This window comes from Labeo rohita, chromosome 2, assembly GCF_022985175.1.
Source record: "Labeo rohita strain BAU-BD-2019 chromosome 2, IGBB_LRoh.1.0, whole genome shotgun sequence".
Lineage (NCBI taxonomy): Eukaryota > Metazoa > Chordata > Actinopteri > Cypriniformes > Cyprinidae > Labeo > Labeo rohita.
The window spans coordinates 30,588,012-30,604,131 of NC_066870.1; the positions used below are offsets into that span (position 1 = coordinate 30,588,012).

The 16,120-nt window shown below is 32.0% G+C and overlaps 1 protein-coding gene and 1 pseudogene across 4 annotated transcripts in view; one reads left to right on the forward strand and one right to left on the reverse strand.

Annotated features, from left to right (window-relative positions):
• LOC127175936 (tripartite motif-containing protein 16-like) overlaps positions 1-16,120 on the reverse strand; it is a 424,611-nt pseudogene that overhangs the window by 35,137 nt on the left and 373,354 nt on the right.
• Positions 1-16,120, forward strand: part of pard3ab (par-3 family cell polarity regulator alpha, b) — a 102,628-nt gene that overhangs the window by 11,328 nt on the left and 75,180 nt on the right. For all 4 annotated transcript variants that reach the window (XM_051127093.1, XM_051127110.1, XM_051127119.1 and 1 more), the window contains exon 2: positions 5,385-5,486. In XM_051127093.1, the coding sequence (XP_050983050.1) occupies positions 5,385-5,486 (102 nt within the window). The remainder of the gene's footprint in view (positions 1-5,384; positions 5,487-16,120) is intronic.

Here is a 16,120-nt window from a genome sequence, read left to right on the forward strand (position 1 = left end):
ATGTGTGTGTGTGTGTGTATATGTATATATATATATATATATATATATATATATATATATATATATATATATATATATATATATATATATATGTATATATATATATATGTGTATATATGTGTGTGTGTGTGTGTGTGTGTGTGTGTGTATATGTATACATAATTAATACACACAGTATGCACGCATGTATGTAAACATAAGCTATTATTTTGAATTGATTAATTGCAACTAAACTACCTATAAATATCCATGCTAAAAATATTGTTGCATTTTTTCTTTTTTACATTATTATCAATCATCGAAACAAAGAGTAAAATGTACCACTATATTAAATTTTTTTAAAAATGATTTTACAGTATCCCAGTGTGTCCCAGTTCTGCTGCTGACGAAGTATTATAAAACAATTACATGTTTTAGTAATAGCTTAATTTTAAGTCATATTTAGAAGAATGTAAATATAACATGCAATTCATATTTTGTAGGCTACTGCTATAATACTTTTATATTGCTTTTAAGTCTTTTTTGAAGCTTGACAGCCCCAGTCCCCATTCAGCTAGATTAAGTAACTGGGATATGCTTTAAAAAATGGCATTTTATGTTCCAATGTTAAAAAAGAAATCATATGTCTTTTGATTAATCTGAAAGTGAGTAAATAATCACTGGGCTGGTGTTTCTTATGCTAAACCTGTGACTGGTTTTTCGAGGTTAACAGTCATTTTGGGAGTCTGTCCTTCTGCCTGCGGATCCAGCTGATGACAGATGAGTGCTAACGGACGTTCTATTTTTAACTCTTAGACGAGGCATTAATGGATGTGACTTAATTGAGTCTCAGTGAAATGAGTTTGACTGTGTGCGTGTGTGTGCGTCATGGGGCCGAACAGCTCGGATTGAGTGCGGGTTTATGGGTTCAGTGTCGTCTGTTCTGAAACGGTGGACAAAGAAAGGCAGAATGAAAGAAAATGCAGAAATCTGAAAACATCAGACAGTATTGTATTGTGTGTGTGTGTGTTATGTAAGAGTGCAGCTGTGCTACAGGGATTTGCTCTTCTGCTTGCGTACGGATACGCTTATAAAAGGGAGAGTGGAGCAAAGGTTCAGAGATTTTAGTGGTGAGATTTTCAGGGTTGGTGTGAAGTTGGAATTAATTGCTTTTTTGGAAGATTAAAAGAATAGTTTGTGGTTGAATGTGGGTAACCAAACAGTTGCTGGTCCTTATTGTATGTAAAAATTGTGTTGAAAAAAATAAAATAAAAATACGGTGGGGTAATTTTTTGAAGAAGAAATTCATACGAAATTCAAAGTGAGTCATTGAGCGAGTCATTAATGACAAAAAAAAGCCCCTAAATGATATACTGAGGAAACATTTCAGGATAAAGCAAATATTATAACTGCAATATTGTTGAATTCCACTAACAAACTTAAGGTGATACTTATTCTGATGATTTGAAAAACTGCAATATTACAGATTTTATGTACAGGCTAGGTTTATGTTCAGTCATACATAAATTTTTTTTATTGTGGTATTTTCTTTACACTGTGTGATTTTAAATTGACAGCAGTCTCTGGGCATTTCAGTCTAGAGTCCTGTAGCTGCTTGATTCACTTCTTGAATCTAATGTGAGCAAATCTCTTCTCAAATTGAATCATATTAAATCTCCTCTTTTTAAGTTTAATGTTTTCTTCCCCAAATTGAATCAGACCTGCGACTGAATTGAATCTCAGTTATATTGAATCTCTTCTCAAATTGAATCGTATCAAATCTCCGTTTCCAGAGCCCTATGAAATCCATCCCATATTTTTTTTTTCAAACTCCGTTTTTTTTTTTTTAATGTTTCAATGGTTAAATTAAATTTTATCAATCAAAAAGCATGTCTAATTAATTGAAATCATGAAACTTACACAATTTAACAACAATTAATTTTTTTAAATTACATTTTTAAGGTCCTATGAAATATGTTTTTATTAATTTTTTTCCCAAATTCTTTTTCTATTAATTTTCTGAATTCCATTTTAATGGTTTCATTACATTTTTAATAATCACAAAAACATCACTAAATAATAGATTTTTTTTTTTATTATTATTGTTTTATTACTTTTTTCATATATACTGTGTTGTGTACATTTTTCTGGTAAATCTTCCTTAAATATTTTAATAAAAAAAATAATACTAATGGTAGTACTATTCTTATATTAAGTAATATATTTCAGTCACCATTTCTTCAAGTTAAACCGCAATTTTATTTTGACTAAAATAAAAGCTGCTGTAAAGACCTTAAAGTTTTTGTTTGTATATGTGACCCTCGACCACAAAACTAGTCCTAAGTAGCACAAATATATTTATAGCAATAGCCAACAATACATTGTATGGGTCAAAATTATAGATTTTTCTGTTGACAAAAAGATATTTTGTAAATTTCCTACCGTAAATATATCAAAACTTATTTTTTTAGTCATATGCATTGCTGAAAACTTCATTTGGACAACTTTAAAGGCGATTTTCTCAATATTTAAATTTTTTTTTTTGCACCCTCAGATATTCTAGATTTTCAAACAGTTGAATCTCGGCCAAATGTGTGTGTGGTTTCTGTGCTATTAACGGTTTCCTTGCCTGTGTTGTTATAAATTTTTTTTTTTTTTTTTTTTTTTTTTTTTTTTTTTTTTTAAATGCTGCCAGCATTTTTGGTCATGTTCACAAAAGTATAATGGCACCCAGAATATTTTGTTGTATGAATATCTGAACATGCAATATTTCAATGTTTATACTTTTAGGAGAGATAAACCCGTAAAAGGCATACTTATAGTAGTTAATAAACAATAAATTGGGTTAAGAGAGTGTATTTTGAAACATCACCTTTAAATCAAATATCTGTTTGAAGTGATTCAAATGAATCTCAAGTCAAATTGAATCACTTCTTGAACTGGATCTCCTTGACAGTTGAGTATTATAGAGTTGCAGCATGTTGTAGAAGATTACTGTGTATATTCCTGTATATACGTTTTCATGACAACGCTTTGTAAACATTCTGAACCAGCCTGTAAAAAAAACAACGATTTTCCTGTTTCAAAATATTTCAAACAACAGTAAAAACACATTTTCTTTTACCGTCGTTTAATACATTTTGAAATATTTCAGATCCCCGCATGCCTCTTTAGAGTAAACACTCATTAAGCCGAACATGAGTGTATGTGAGTTAGCACTGCAAAATGACTCTTATTTCCTGTATCCTGCAGAAAGAGAGCCAGTTTGTTGAAAAGAGAGGCTTCATAAAGACTCTTTCTCATGAAAACACTTTGCTCTCTGTTGGGGGAGACTGACGTTCCCTTGTTGGACTGCGTGTTGGAGTTAGCGGACATGCGCGTTCTCTGTCAGGAGATTTTAAGAAGCTTTATTAGCATCATAAATGAGGGATTACATTACTAAAACATTAATAAACTTCCCACACATACACCCACGTGAATACAGTTAGGATAGGAGTGTAAAGTAAGTCTGAATATCCGGTTGCTGTGTTGATGTCTCTCCTCCTCGGCTGCTCAATAAGACATGGGCTCTCGTATCAAATACACTTACTTGTCTTTGACAGCACAATCCTCTCAGCTTACACACACGGGTCTTTCTGAGAGTGAACTTCTCACGTTACTGAACGCGTCCTTGTTGGGATGATTTGTTTCTGAACTGAGAGGAAGAATGGAATGAAGAGGAGACAGAGTGGGACTTTATCTTGGTCTGGTTTCTTTTGTGTGTGGAGAAAGACAGATCGTGATGGTTAGAGATGTGGAAGCATCACTTCTCTCTGCAGAAGAGGCTGATGGAGGAAAAGGGCTGGGCTAAGCAGGTAGAGTCAGATCTGATTGGTTCATACCTATGGTACATTGTGACATCATGACTTTGTTTGGCCTGCAAAATTAAGCCGTTGCTTATTCACTGTAGACTGCTTTGACTCTTTTTAAAACTCTGATGCTTTTAAAATTCATTTTTTAGAGTTTTTCAAAACCCCTAAACTTTGGCACATAACACCTGTACCGTTTATGTTGCAGAGGTGCACTTTCTCTTTTCTAAGCAGCTAAAAGACCCCATAAAATCATATTCTGTGGCTAGTTCATGTCTATGGCCTTTGAGGTCAAGCAGATATTACTATAAAATTCTTTATATTAAAAGTCTTCCAGGAAAATAGAACAAAACCATTTGTGATTCGTCCAGCACTGCAAAGATTTGTGTCCAGTAAATAGTATTTTTTAAAAATCTATTTATTAATTTTCAATTTTAAATGTGTTGTATTAATCGTGATATTAATATAATAATAATAACGATAATAATGTTTAATATACAACAAAGCTAATAAAAATAATAGTAATTATAGTAATTTTTATTACTGTTATAATTAGTAGTAGTAAAAGTAGTATAATAATGTAGTATAATAATTATTATTATTGTAATAATTTAAATTTAAATATGGCTTATTCTTTGTATATGAAATAATAATTATAGAAATAGTAATAATAATGTTATTATTATTGACAGATTATAATTCTGTTAATAATAGTCACTATGTGTTGGTCGTTCCTACGGTTATATGGTTCGGCCCAATAATAATAATAATAATAATAATAATAATAATAATAATAATAATAATAATAATAATAATAATAATAATAATAATAACTGTTGTTGTTGTTGTTGTTGTTGTTATTTCTATAAAACATTTATATTTGTATAATTATATTTATATGTATGTATGGAGTATTGGTTGTATAACTGTTGTTGCTGTTGCTGTTGTTGTTGTTGTTGTTGTTGTTGTTGTTGTTATTATTATTATTATTATTATTATTATTATTATTATTATTAATTACTTATTGTGTATTGAACAATTTTTCTCATTTTCATTTTTCATTTAGATATTTTTTTCTCATTTTCATTTTATTATTATTATTATTATTATTATTATTATTATTATTTTTAAAACATGCCCCTGACTGGCAAGTGCATTTTGGTTTTGATTGAAAGATGTTGCTGTCCCATAGTTCAGTTCACATTCTTTCTGTGACTTTGACCTACAGTTGCTCTCTGTATGCTGAACATGTATGTGTGTGTGGTGGTGTCTGTCTGGTGGGTGTCATGCTGTGTGGTAATGACCTACGTGTGTGTGTGTGTGTTTTGTCCTGTCTAGGTGATGGTCTAGATTCAGGTGCATTATCCTGATTAGTTAAACCCTCATTATGATGTGTGTGTGCTCTTCCTCATTGATTAGAGTGTCCTGATGCAGCCTCTGTGTGTGTGTGTGTGTGTGTGTGTGTGTGAGGTCCTAGTGGTGTAGGAAGACTTTCACTTATGCTAAAGTCAAACACAAGTTTACCATGTTGTCTCTGTGTGTGTGTTTCTCTTTCAGGGGGAAGAGTACTGGGTTCAGGTGTACCGGCTGGAACATGGCGATGGAGGAATTCTTGACCTGGATGATGTTCTGTGTGATGTGGCCGATGACAAAGACAGAGTGAGACCTGCATTCTGTCATTCAAACACACACACACTCACACACTGCTAGCATTCTCTTCTAAAACGGGCAGCGCTCCTGTGTGTAGCTTTAGTAGTATATATTTTAGTTACAGGTATCAGATGACTGTTGTCTCCCAAGAACCATGACCTAATTTGTGGGACACACACACACACACACACACACACACACACACACACACACACACTGCTCTGAACTCCAGTGATTCTTTCTATTGGGGTGTCACTAGATCTGTATGGAATCTGCATCTGCCAAAACTCCACAGGATTCCACAAAATTCCAACCTCTGTCATTCATAAAATGTTACACATTCCGTTGCTTTTGTTTGTTTGTTTTTGAGAAATTAGAGATAATTTGCTAATGCCTTCAGCTATCAATTAGACAGCTACCAATAGTATTTATATGGTATAGTGTTGTTGTTGTTGTTGTTGTTGTTGTTGTTGTTGTTGTTGTTGTTGTTGTTGTTGTTGTTTAATTTATCACATTTGTCGATATTGGGTACTTAATTTAGCATAATTATTTCCAATATTTTTACAGTTAGATTTATCTTAAAGTTAATCTTAAAATTTATATAATTTAATTAGTGTTTATTGTAATATTTAGCAAAAAAATAAAATAAATATCTATTTTCATGTTGTAAATTTATGATGTCGTGATGCCAATGACTACTTCTTCTACTACTACTACTTATATTAATAATGATATTTGTGATTTCCTTTTCCTTACACTTCCATCACTTGGGTCTCTAATTAACAATATCAGTAATATGTAAAACAACAACAACAACAATAATAATAATAATTGTTGTTGTTTGTATTATTATTATTATTATTATTATTATTATTATTATTATACAAAATATGATTTTAAACCATTTAATTATATTTATATATATATTATTTTAACAAAATAAGTAACAATTTAATTTTGGTCATTTATTTTGGTTATTGGTAATAACAACAACCACAACTATTATTTTTAGTATTACTATTATATTAATAATGGTATTTGTGATATGAATTTTCTTTTCTGTACACTTCCAATGTTTGGGTCGCTAATTAATAATGTCAGTAATATCAACAATAATAATAATAATAATAATAATATAAATTATTGTTGATGTCATATATATTATTGTTGATGTCAGTAACATCAACAATAATAATAATAATAATAATATTTATTATTGTTATTATTATTATTATTATACAAAATGTAATTTTAAACCATTTAAAACAATTATTTATTTTTAAATTTTTGTTTTTAACAAAATAGTGTAACATTGAAATTTTGGTAATTTATATTGGTTATTGGCAATAATAATAATAATAATATTAATAATAATAATAATAATTGTTTGTATTGTTGTTGTTGTTGTTATTTATTATTATTATTATTATTATTATTATTATTATTATACAAAATACAATTTTAAACCATTTAAAATATTTTTTTACTTTATTTAGGTACAATTTTACTTTCGGTTATTTATTTTGGTTATTTGTAACAACAGCAGCAACAAATATTATTATTATTATTCAACATATAATTTTAAATCATTTAAAACAATTGATTTTGGCTCGAGTCTCACATGAGTAATATCAGTAATTTTCTAATAATACTAATACTACTACTAATAATAATAACAATGGTTATTATAATAACAATGATTGTAATCATTATATTAAAAAAAATATATATATTTTAGACATTTAAAAACGTTTCTTTTTAAAGGTTTTTTTTTAGAGTTCTGATCAGTTACTGTTACATAATCACTGGCTTATTGGTACCTCGTAGAATCAATATTGGTGCATCTCTAATTAGTAGTGCTGTGCCTTCAAAATCTTAAAAGGAAACGTTGTGTACATTTAATGAGCTGAATGAATGATTAAAATGGCAAGGAGAGATTTTTGGTTTTTTGCAGGGTAACTCTGCCCCCCTCTGGCCAATCACAGGCAGTGCGCCGTCGTCTCCACATTGCAACATGTTGCTGACCCAGAACAGATGATATCGGCTTACCGAGACCACAGACACTTTGCTAGAATGTAGTTGTGCGTTTGATGTGGTGGGTGTGTCTGGGTGTGTGCGTGTTATTTTAGTTCTCTGCGTGAAATAAAAGACACTTCACATCTGTGCTGGTGGGAGCGTGTGAGATCATACCACCAGAGTAACACTCACACATTTATAGCTGATAGTGTCTAGTTTTACCTTAAAAAGGCCATACCTTCTATCCGCCCGTGTTTAGGTCACATCCTGGTATCTCACACAAATTTACTGAATGACTCAGTCTGCACCTGTGCTCCACAGGAAACACTGTCCACAAACAGGAAGTGCCACAATACTGCTTTAATGTGGTTTAGTGTGACTCATTCAACCTACAGTCACAGCACAGAAACTCACACATGTATTTTAAACTCTCTGGACAAATGTGGACTGTCTAATATTAATGGTCCATAACCAGCTTTATAATTGTCTGTGGTAAACCACCATCAATTTTCAGGCTAATCGCACAAACACAGACGCACACATACACTCTGAGCAGGGTTAATGTAGTTTTGCGTTCTTAATTTACTCATTTATTTTTTACTTGTTTCTTTTTTTATTTTAGTTTTGTTTTCCTTAGCTTTTGCTTACTGTCTGATCGTTTTAGTTGTTTTGGTTTGTGGTGTAGTGTTTTTATTTTTTTTATAGTATTGTATATTTAGTTTTTGTGTATCTATATTTTAGTTTTAGTATTGTAGGGTACCTTAAATTACCTTAAATTAATGCATATTTAAATATGCTGTGCTTTAATTTAAAAATGTTTTACATGTTTTAGTTTTTTAAAATATTTTTATATATTTAAGTTTTTATAGTAGTTTTGAAATATTTGTTTCCATTTTATTTTTATAGTATTGTATATTTAGTTTGTAGAATATTTATTCTCTATTTTAGTTTTAGTATTTTTGTGTATTTTGGTAAACAAATACATATTTAAATATGTTGTGCGTTAATTTGACTGTTTTAAATGTTTTAGCTTTTTTCTCGATTTTAGTTTTTATAGTATTTTTGTATTAATTTTTTTAGAATATTTATTCTGTACTTTTAGTTTTAGTATTTTATGGTGTTTTAGCAGATTAATGCACATTTAAACATATTGTGTGTTCACTTAATTATGTTTGACATGTTTTAGATTTTTTAAATTTTTTTTTATACATTTTAGGTTTTTTATAGTATTTTTATATTTAGTTTGTAGAATATTTATGTAATGTTTTAGTTTTAGAATTTTCGGGTATTTTAATAAATGCATATTTAAATTTGTTGTGTGTAAATTAAAATATTTGACATGTTTTAGTTTATTACATTTTTTTTTCTACACTTCATTTTTTATAGTATTTTTATATTTAATTATTTAGAGTTTTTTTTATGTAAATTTGTTAAAAATAATGTTAATTTAAATATGTAATGCGTATCATTTAAATGTTTTTTCTATATGTTTTTTTTATTTTGATTTTAATATTTTAAAGTATCTTAATGCGTTAACAGGTAGAATTTAAATGTTTTACATGATTTTAGTGTATCCAAAACTTAAACTAAAACTAGTCTGTAGTCATTTCTGCTTCATTTTTCATGTCTCTGTGTTGGAGTCATGAAAACATGAGGTCAGATTTCTTTAAAGAAATTAATACTTATTTAGCAGCAGTGCATAAATTGATCAAGAGTGGCAGTAAATCCTGAAAAACAAATGTTAAAAACACAAAAATATTAACCAGCGGAACCATTGTCATATTTGATAATAAGAAACTAAGGAATATGAATGAATTACATTTTAAAATATATTTAGATTATTATTCTAATATTTCACAATATTAATCTTACAATCTTTTGGTGAGCTTAAGGGGCTTCTTTCAGAAAAATTTATTTTTTTTTGTTAAGTTTAAATGTACAAAAAAAAGTTTACATATTAACATGTGATATTTCAGTTTTCTGTGAGAATCAAACTTTAGGCCACCACAGAAAAACTTTGAATTGGCAGTTCTGCTAGAGGTACAGCAGAGGGCACCAAAGACTCTAAAACATGCATCACCTCTTCTCTCGCTCTTTTTTTCCCATATCTCCACGCTTTTTTGTTATCACCCTGGCTTGTCTAAATGAACAATAAAGTTCCTTATATTTGGCCCTCTGTCAGGTATTGAGCAACACAAAGCTCTTTTATGTCAGTGTTACTTGACTGACCCCCTTCTGTGATAACGTCTTCTATCCTCTACTGGCCAGGAAGTGGTCGTCAGTTATAAACAGGACGTTAAGGCATCTAAACGCGCTGCTTCTGGTCAGACAGTGTACGTGTGGACATCTTGTTTGTGTGGATGTTTTCCTCAAGGCTTGAGGAAGTGTGTGAGTGGTGGCGTCTTAACAGGAAGTGTCTTGAATTGGTGCTGCGGGCAGTGTTGTGTTCGGTTCTGACCACATGATCTGGAGCGTGTGTGTGTGTACATGCAGAGTGTGACCGAGATTTCCCCTGCTACCAACAGGCAGTTAATCATCGCATAGATGTGTTATAAATGAAGTGCTGTGAGCTGGTGTGGCTGACTCAAACACAAACTTGTTTCTATTAGCAACAGGCCTCGTGAGGGATTGAAGCAATGAGCCACGAGAGACTGTTTGTTCTCAGTGACAGTGGTTTTACATGGGTTAAGGTGTGTTGTTAGGCACAATTTGCAACAAAAACCCTTAAGGCTGGGGAAATTTTATGTTTTTTTGTCAATGTTCACATTTAAAAGGATAGTTCACCCAAAAATGAAAATCCTGTCATTGTTTACTCAAGCTAAAGTTGTTCCAAACCTGTATGAATTTCATTCTTGTTTTGATTTCAAAGGAAGATGTTTGGTAACAAAGCATTTGCTGGTAGCCATTGACTTCTGTAGGTTTTTTTTTCTATGTACTATGAAAGTTAAAGGCTTAAAGCAACTGTTTGATTACCAGCATTCTTCAAAACATCTTTTATGTTTCTCAAAAGAAAGTAAGTCATACAAGTCTGAAATTACAGTAAATGATGATAAAATTTTAATTTTGGGGTGAACTATACCTTTAAGGCCATCTCTGTGCTAACACACTGGGTAAAAACATTTAGCTGATATGTATAGATTTAAAATGTAATTTCTGGGAAAATAAGTAAAATATTAATAACTATTTGCGCACTGGAGTGATACAAGTTTTGTCCAATAAAATGGGTCTAGAGTTTTTTTTTTTTTTTTTTTTTTTTTTTTTAAACAAATGTTAATTTATGTCCCAGTCACATTTTCTTGGTTAAATAAACATTACTTACACTATCAGAAAAAGAAAAAAAATAGTTTTATATTTTTACTAGTGCTGGGCATCGATTAATCACGATTAATTGCATATATATATATATATATACACACCCACACACACACACACACATAACATAAATGTGTGTGTGTGCTTGTTTTTGCTACATTGTGGGGACCAAATGTCCCCACAAGGATAGTAAAACCTGAAATATTTGACATTGTGGGGACCGGTTTGTGGTCCCCATGGGTACAAAACTTATAAATCATACAGAATGAGATTTTTTTGAGAAAGTAAAAATGCAGAAAGTTTTCTGTAAGGGTTAGGTTTAGGGGTAGGGTTAGGGTAAGGGGATAGAAAATACAGTGTGGACAGTATACAAACCATTGCGCATATGGAGAGTCCCCACAAAGATGATAAACCAGACATGTGTGTGTGTGTGTATATATATGTATGTATGTATGTGTGAATGTTTGTATGTATGTGTGAATGTGTGAATGTGTGAATGTTTGTGTACTGTGTATATAGCTGCAAAACGATTAGTCACAATTAACAGTTTCAAAATAAGTTTGTTTGCATTGCATGTAAATGTGTTTGTATGTAAACACTTGTATATAATTAAAATTATGTATAAGTATTAATATTTTACATATAAATCTAACATATTCTACCTTAAAATATACATGTATGTGTGTGTATATAGTATGCAAACAAACTTTTGAGTCGATTAATCACGACTAATTGTTTTGCAGCTCTAGTTGTGTGTATATATATTAAATATATTTATATATAATATAAATTATATGATTATAAATATATACATGTAAATATTTTCAAAATATATACTGTATGTGTGCGTCTCTATAAAAACATAATAAATATACACAGTACACATATTATGTTCACAAAACTTTTATTTTGGATGCGGCTACTCATGATTAATCGTTGCAAAGTACTCATTTTTTAACATTAACAACATGATCAATAATCTATTAAAGCCAAGTATGAATCTCATCAAATTATTTTATTTGTGAACTTATGTTTAGCTATTCTTTTTAATAGTTAAATTTGAACTTTTTCTTTTTTTTTATTTCGGATCATCAGTCATCAAAGCTTGATAAATATTGGTCACAGACGTGGAGATTTACTTTGAATTTCAGCAAGCTGATTACTCACTAAAACTCCCACAGATCATGTTTTCATGTCATTTTAAGTCTTATATTATCATAACAAAGTGTTTATATCTAAATGTGTATTGTTTACTTACTTTTTTAAATTAGTCTTCACATTAATGCCATTATATTGTTCATTCTGACTAATCTGTGAACGTGCACAAATGCAAGAGGCGGGATTTATAGCATGAACCAATCACAGATGATCATAACCAGTAAAATCCAATCATATTGCGATGGAGGCGTTTCCTCCTCTCATGTGATTTTCATCCATTCGTTATCAATCACCCCTCATCAAACTCACGGCACACTTTAAAGGGTCTGTTAAAACTCAATGAGCTCAGGGGAGGCTAGAGATACGTGGACTCCTGTGGTAACTTAACCTGCTGGTGTCGCTGTTGGAGAATGTTTCTTTAGAATAACGAGTGTAAAGCGCATCAGCACTGGACTCTATTCCAGTGGAACCCTGTCCTGTGACAAATCACGCGTTTTAATGTTTGGCAATCTGATGGGTGAGTCTGGTTTTGAACGTCGGGAGAGTTTAACCTGCCCTTTTCTATTTCAGCATGACTGGGCCACAGTGCACAAAGAAAGGTCCATAAAGATATGGTTGGATGAGTTTGATGTAGAAGAACTTGACTGGCTTGCACAGAGCCTTGACCTCAACCCATGCGAAAACCTTTGGGATGAACTGAAATGGAGCCTTCTCGTCCAACACCAGTGCCTCAGTGCTCTACTGGATAAATGGGAAAAAATACCTACAGAAACACTTCTTGAAAAATATAGCTGTAAACAGTGATTACCGGGGTTCAAGTGCTTTAAGTATAATGTATTTTTTCGTATGTGCTTAAAGTTTAAAATACATTATTTAGTAAGCGTGTAACCACCTCAGTGATTTAAAAAAGATTTTTGGCAAATCCAGGTAATTTACCATAAAAATATAGTTTTTTTTTTTTATGTTTATGACTGTTATTGTGCCAGCTGTGGTCAGATCTCCTTAAAACTTTGTATGCTTGTTTAGAATTACCTGTCGAATGTGCTCAGCAGGTTTCGTGAAGTTTTGAGTTTTCCGTTAGGCTTTATAGGTTTTTGAATAAATTTGGACAGGCTGTCTTTCCAAATGACCCCGTTATAGCTTCCCAAAGGGTAAATTTCAGAATTTTTTGAGAGAGTCCAGAGAATTATACTGCAGTGTTTTTTTTTTTTTCCAGATTGAGCGAAAAACCTAAAACTAGTTCACAAAAGTGTTTTTTTTTTTTTTTTTTTCCCATCATCTCAATCATTTAACAAATGATTTGATTGACAGCAGTTGTTCTAGAGGCAAAGTGGTCCAGAATGAGGAGTTCTATCAGATAATATGAATATTGCATGCATGTGCAAAAAACTGCACAATGTACAATCATTTACACCCTTGAAAAATGCGATATCACCCACCTAGTGGCCGATTCCTTTACAATTTCTCTCAGATCTTTGGGGCCACGAGTTGAACAGGCCCACTGAGTTTCGTTCTCATCAGCCTCCGTTAACCTTGTCCAATAGGCGCTCAAATTCGTTAGGCAGTGGCAGCCATGTTTTGTGAGATATGCAAATGTCCTTGTAGACACTTTTGGCACTTTGGACCAAGGCCGTGCGCACCGATTTTCATGTTGAAAAGAAAAATGGATGCAGTTATAGCAATTTTTGTTTTTGTTTTTTCCTCGTATAGCGCTACCAAGTGGCCAAGCTCTGCAATTTTTTTTTATGTTTTTCCCCGTGATCTCAGATCGAGCTTTTACGTCAGAGTTCTGAGTTTGGCGAAGATATATCATTCCGTTCAGGAGTTGTAGGCATTTTACTAATTCTAAGAATTCCTAGGAATAGTTCGCAAAAGTAGGTCTTAAAAAAAAAAAAGTGAAATACCCCCAAAATTTTCTCAGGCTCACGATTGAATCTGAGCCATGAATTTTGTCTGGTGTGAGCCAAGGATTCCAAGGCACTTGAGCCTGCCACTGATGGTTTTTAGGAGTTATGAGCAATTTCGTACTTTTGATCGCCTTAGCACCCCCCCGTCAGGCCGATTAGGGTGAGCCTTGGTCATGATGTGGATGGTGTGAGTACTACCATCCCTCCAAGTTTCAAGTCTCTACGACTTACGGTTTGGTCTGCATGATCAGTTTTATGTAGAGATCGCTGATCTGTGACCATTCTAACAATTACAATAGGGTTTCAGTACTACGCTGAATCATTTCTGCGCATGTGTGTGTGTTGGCTACCAGATTTTATGGCTGTCACTGTCCAGCTGAAGATGAACTGTGGTCTCCTCTCCTTTGGTCAAGTTCAGACTCATATGGTCAGTTATGTGTAAACTAGGCTATAGGGCAGAGAGTGTCTGTGTGTGTGTGTGTGTTTGTGTCAAAGCAAGATGAGTTCAACAGATTGTGAAGCTCAAAGATTCTAACCTTTTAAAGAGAGGAAATGAATATCCTCACAGGAAGTATACAAATGTTCTCCTGGGAACTTCCTGTCAGCACACATGGCACACACAAACCTCTGTTGACCTCCAGTGTGTGTTTGTCAGATGTGATTTGTATTGTTGGGTCAGTGAATTCTTGTTTTTAGAATCATTGTGAAACACATGGAGGGGTTTCTCAACGCCGCTGTTGCTCATTCAGCTGTGATGCTACTGTGTGTGTGTGTGTGTGTGTGTATGTCCAATAATACATGAGGTGTCATGTTTGTTTGGGTAACCAGTAAGGAATTACTCAACCTTATGAAGAATAGCACTGCAGTGTTATTTGTAATGCTAAAGTTCGTTGAGGTTTGGATCATTTGTAGCAGCAAGAAACACATGCATGCGTACACTTTAGCTAAAGACATCTTTCATGTCTTAATACATCTTTCTCCTTCATCTCCATTGTTTTCCCGACTGTTTTTCTTCGCTGCGCTGCCCTTTTGTTTCGGTAGTGAGGAAAATATCAAACACTTGTTAGAGTGTGTGCGTGCATGTGTGTGTGTATTAATCTATTTCTTGTTAGGTGAAAAATTTCTTGTGACCAATTAAAATGTGTTTAACAAGATGGCTAATTCACCTAGTAGAGGTAAATATGTAAGTGTGTGTGTATATATAGATTACCAAGTTTGCATTTATTTGATTTAAAAATACAATAAAAACAGTAGTACTGTGAAATAATATTACGTTTTATTTTAAATGTATTTTAAAATGTAATTTATTTCTGTGATGCAAAGCTGAATTTTCAGCATCATTACTCCAGTCTTCAGTGTCAAATGATCCTTCACAAATCATTCTAATATGCTGATTTGGTCCAAAACGTACTTATTTGGGTACAGATTTTTCTGTACAAGTGAACTAAAGTCTTTGGAGACATCCAGGAGTGTCTGCATTTGTATATGTTTTTTTTTTTGTTTTTTTTTAAATTTTTTTTTTTTTTAAATGTGGTTTTTTTATTTATTTAATAGGGTGTATATATTTTGGGTTATTTAGCTAATTAGAAATTATATATATATATATATATATATATACACACACACACACACACACACACACACACACACACACACACACACACACACACACAATAGAATTATATGTATGTGTGTATATATACAGTTGAAGTCAAAAGTTTTTTTTTCCAAAATAAGAGGGAACATTAAAAAATGCATGTTATTATTTATTACTGACCTAAATAAGATATTTCACATAAAACATGTTTACATATAGTCGACAAGAGAAAATAATAGTTGAATTTATAAAAATTACCCTGTTCAAAAGTTCACATACACTTAATTCTTAATACTGTTGTTACTTGAATTATCCACAGCTGTATTTTGTTTTGTTTTTGTTTTTTGTTTTTTACCAATAGTTGTTCATGAGTCCCTTGTTTGTCCTGAACAGTTAAACTGCCTGCTGTTCTTCAGAAAAATCCTTCAGTTCCCACAAATTCTTTGGTTTTTCAGCATTTTTGTGTATTTGAACCCTTTTCAACTGAGGGACTCATGTACAACTATTACAGAATGTTCAAATGCTCACTGAAACAATGCATTAAGAGCCAGGAGGTGAAAACTTTTTTGAATTTGAAGATCAGGGTAAATTGAACTTATTTTGTTCTCTGGGAAACATTCAGGAATCTTCTGTAGCTTCTGAAGGGCAGTACT